This window comes from Rhagoletis pomonella, unplaced genomic scaffold (genome assembly GCF_013731165.1).
Source record: "Rhagoletis pomonella isolate Grant_MI unplaced genomic scaffold, Rhpom_1.0 Rhpom_scaffold_00012, whole genome shotgun sequence".
Classification (NCBI taxonomy): Eukaryota; Metazoa; Arthropoda; class Insecta; order Diptera; family Tephritidae; genus Rhagoletis; species Rhagoletis pomonella.
In genome coordinates this window covers 19,421,089-19,425,852 of record NW_023458566.1, presented here as the reverse complement: position 1 = coordinate 19,425,852, position 4,764 = coordinate 19,421,089, and the positions used below count along the sequence as shown (strand labels likewise).

Below are 4,764 nucleotides of genomic sequence, written 5' to 3'. Positions count from 1 at the left end.
AGATATTAAAATAATTCAACGATATTAATAGAAAGGTGCACACACATTCATTTACATATGTATGTACATACAAACGAGCACCAATTAATTTTATTTAAAGAAATGGCGTGTCGTCTATTTCCGCTGCAGCAAACGTAGTACATAGGGCGACATCTAGATGTCATCTACCTCGCCCTATTCACTACAGCTGTCGCCCTATGCACTATGCTTTTTTATAGGAACTTTTCAAAGCTTTGCTGTGGTGTCGGACACACAACATTGAAAGTTTCTGGATCCACAACATTGAAAGTTTCTGGACGCACAACATTGCAAGTTGATAAAAGCGTTGTAATAAAAAGTCACTAATTAGTCAGCTAGCTCTGAGCTGGTCACAAAAAGAAAAATATGGAGGAAAAGATAATTGCTTTCTGTTTTATTTTAAGAAACGCGAAAATTAAGGGAATAATTATTTGTTCAACAACAATTTCATTAGGAAATAAACCAAAATGCTTTACTATTATAAAAATGGTTTCCAAAAAAAGTACTATTTTTTTCTTTTAAAAATCTAAAGATTATATAGAAAAAATAAAATTAAACTAACCAAAAAAACTAAATAAAAAAATAAAGCATCCTCTGCGCCCGAGGAGGACCCGAACTCGGTCTCTCTCGAGCGGCAGTTTAATGCTTTGACCATTCGGCCATTACAACTTTTCAATTGACTATCTGCGTTTGTCTTCACCACACATTTTTGGTGCACTTTTTGTGACTCTCCCCTACTGAATACCCAAATCATCTCAAGTCACTAGCTAATAGCTGGTCTCAAATGAGACTGAATTACTGAGTACCAGGGTAAGTCTTTTACACAAACTAAGCTAATAGCTTTAATTTATGATAAAATAAAACACGTAATGAAGCGAATGAAAAATATTTCCGCACCATGCTGTTGCACACTCAAGGCCCGTTGTAGGGTTAATGAAAATTTGAATAAGCGTACTCACTGCGAAAGCTTTTTAGTTAATACACAAACCCAAATGCGGCTCTCCGTTGCGGCAAGATGGCGCTGCTAACAGCAGACGAGAGCAAAAACTTAGCAGTTGTTATGTGGAAAAGCCACTCAGCGTTATAGACGGAACGAATGACGAGGCTAATCACATCCAAAACGTTGCAGTCCAATAAATTGATCGGAGTAGTCGGACATTTGCCAATTATGCCTTTGCTAGTACCAGAGGCGTGCGATTTTTGTTTAAAATTTAAAAATTTTTAGAATTTGATAAATTACTTACAGAGCTAGGGAACTTTAACTAAGAAGTGGGGCTACAATTCTTCACAATATTTAAATGCCAGTATTTATCTATCAAATTTAAGTATTTGTGGCAAATATTTTAATTTTGATTAGTTTTTTTTTTGAACTGATAAATTTTTGTATTTATGAATCGCGTTTCTATATATTCCATAAGGGACATTTAATTTAATTTAATCTAATTTAATTTCATTTAATTTTATTTAGTTTCATTTCGTTCAAATACAAATACTCATCTCTACAAAATAGTCCACTAAAATTTACAACTCCCTCCAAAATCCGCTGCACTTGATTAACTTTAATCAGGTGAGAAAAAATTCCAACATGTTGGTGAGTCGCCTCACACTCACATAGTTAATCAAGACCACATAGGCGTAGGCGGTGTAAATATAGGCCCACGCCTGGAAGTGAAGATGCCGGGCGGCAAACGTTTTGCCATTGATGTGTTGCAAGTGGATGTGCCGCGATTCGCTCAGCAGGCGTCGCATCACCGCGCCGCTCAAGTAGACGATGCTCAACAAAAGAATGAGGCGCCGAAGATGAACCAGCAAAATTGCCATCTGCTCAGCAGCGCACCACACACACAAAGTACCGATGAGTGAGAAGATAAATCGCACACAACACAGAAGCAGAGAGGATGAGAACAGCGGCAACGCAGATTTTTGGCTAAAAATATAAACAAAACAAAATTAAATGAACTCAGTTGCTGAAATCGAACAGAAAGGAAAAAGATGAGAAAGTTCGAAATGAATGGCGACCGAATAATATTGCGACAATCGGATGAAGGCAATAGCACAGCAGGGAGACTAAGTGTAAGTAATTTTTCACCGTTAGAATAAACATACATACATACATACATACATGTGTATGAGTTTTTGTCACATAATATCTTTACGGAAAATTTTCAACTGCTAATTGGAAATTTTGCAATAAGTAAACAATTTACACGCACATATAAAACAGATAAAACAAAGGCGAAAGCAAATTCAAAAATCACGAAAGCCAAAAGCCAAAAGCCAAATACGTGGCAACTGATTTGCTTTGATTTCATCCGCCATGCTGGCTGTTGGCTGCTGGCTACTCGTTGCTGCCTTTGTGGTGGTGTGTGGGCTGCTCGCAACTACTTTACAACTTTTTTTTTTTAATGGCAAACGTATTTTTTCATCGTGTCAAATCGACTATTTTGCCGCTGCTACAATTTCACAATATTTTGCTGTGCTGCTATTATTGTTCTCATTGCGATTGTTTTATATACGGATAGCTAACTACATATATATATGTACATACTTGCACTAACGGGAAAATAATGAAAATTCTGAACTCTTTCGATGTTACTCTGAATTGTTTGCTGCTGCCGTTAGCCACAATTCGAAATAAACTGGCGCACAGGCGATCGTAAATCTAATTTGGCAACACTTTCGGTTTGGGCAGCTCGGCAGAGAATTTCAACAAGTTCATTGTGCGGATAATGCAAATGAGAAGAGGAGGAGGCGTTGGGATTTTGAATCCCACGGGGCTCTTGTCGGTATGTCTGTTTATAATCTACATAGAGGAGGGTTTTTATTGCGACTATGTATTCGTGCCGTAGGAGAGATTCGAGAGTTTTCTGCCTCGATGTACAAATCTTATGAATGGCACCCCTTTGAATGGAGTTGCAAAGACATAAGACGGTCAATATACATACGTGGATTACAGTCGGCGAGTTGAAAATGATCAAATGGTAGAAATTAGTCATAACCTGGGATCGAAAATAACCGTTAAATATCTGTTGTTATTTTTTATTCCTTATTTTCGATCCATAATAATCGTTAAATTTGGTTTTGTTTGATTACATTTAATCGTTATCTTATGGTCTCTATTTTTTCGATAATTTTTAACCGTTATAATGGAAATTCCGCTTTTATAACCATTTTAAATCTTTTATGATCCAATAAGGTAAATCTGAAAATAACTGTTACAATATGATCGAAAATATACAAATCAAAAATATATAAAAATAAAAAAAATAACCATTAAACTTTATCGAAAAAATATAAATCCATTTTTAACGGTTAAATTATGATTATTATTATAATGATTGTATCCGTTACCGTCCCTGTAAAAAATAGAAGTTTGGAATTTTTTCTTTTTACCTGAAACATTTTTGCTGAACTTACATCAAGGAAACCATATCCATGGTCACAAGAACTGAAAAATATATTTAATTTTTTTTTAAGTTAATTGCATGCATCCAAGACATGGTCGACAAAATAAAAAAAAAAGTAATACAAAAATTACTTTTGAAGGCGAGAATATTTTTTTTATTCAACGAGACTATTTTTATTTATTGGAATTCTCCATAACTTTAGCTGTAAAATATCGTTACATTTATTTCGCTTTATGTTCACTCATCGAAAAATTTTCTTGTTTTTAATTTTTCGTAGAAAAACATTTTTTAATCTCTTCTGTTTTAAACGTTTTAAAAATATCAATTTTCAGTCCCGCACTAATACTTTTGCCAGTGAAAGTTTTGATTTGGAATTGATTTAAGTATGTACAAAGATATTAGATTTTATCGCAAAAAAAGTTCATTTTCCCCACAGTGCTCCCGATATCGGAAGCACGCCGCGACTGGGCTTTATGAAGTCCCAGCTTGGCTTGAACTCAGTAGAGGCCTTGTTCAAGCCGGCACGGCAATGTAGGATCTTATATATAGATATCACTAAAAAATTATTTCTGGGGCACCCTTCTAAAAAATTTTATTAAAATGTACCATTTCTCATAGCACAAGTATAAGTTCCGGTTTGATTTTGTTTGAGAAAAGCCCTGTCTCTCCTCAAGCATAGCAGGTTGTATTAATTTTTTACTCCAAAAATGTGCGTCGAGCAGCCGTAAAGGCATATATGTATGTAGATCCCAATATTACAAGTTCGCGATTCATATTCAATGAAGTTGAAATAAAATGTCAATGCAATTAATTGTAGGGGGCTTCTTTTGTTGTTGTTGCATGTTTCTATCGAATATTTCTATATGAATTTGCTGGCTGCCTTTTCACATTTCGTTACAGCAACAACAGCAATAGGAATCAAAGCAGCACAGCTTTCTTATAAAAACAATAACAAGTACATTAACAACAATAAGCGGAAAACATCGAAATGTGGAACGACAACAAAAACTGCAATAAATACATCATACAAATAACTTGGAGTATATACACAAAAAATATATGTATGTACAATCCCTCTAGGGAAATGCAACTGGCGAATTTAACATTGCCATATTCTACAAACTGAACTGAAGAGTCAAGCGAGACGTATTTACCGCATTAAGAGAGAGAGAGGCCGAGATACGTGAGAGCGAAGAGCTTGAGATGCTGGCCGACAGGAAGAACGCCCGAAAATTTTATCAGAGAGTTAGGCGTCCTACTGAAGGCTTCAAGACCAAGGCGAACTCCTGTAAGAACAACCATGGCGACCTAGATACTGATGTCCAGAACGTACTTAAAT

General features: G+C 35.5%; 1 protein-coding gene across 1 annotated transcript; it reads right to left on the bottom strand.

The window, feature by feature from the left end:
* Window positions 1-1,471: 1,471 nt before the first annotated feature.
* On the bottom strand, window positions 1,472-1,958 carry LOC118747480. The gene has a single exon (XM_036481531.1). The coding sequence runs from the start codon at window positions 1,837-1,839 to the stop codon at window positions 1,582-1,584; it is 258 nt and encodes an 85-aa protein (XP_036337424.1). The 5' UTR covers window positions 1,840-1,958; the 3' UTR covers window positions 1,472-1,581.
* Between the last annotated feature and the right edge of the window lie 2,806 nt (window positions 1,959-4,764).

Excerpts from the sequence above, each read along its gene's own strand:
- LOC118747480 (XM_036481531.1), bottom strand. The coding sequence starts at position 1,839 with ATGGCAATTTTGCTGGTTCATCTTCGGCGCCTCATTCTTTTGTTGAGC.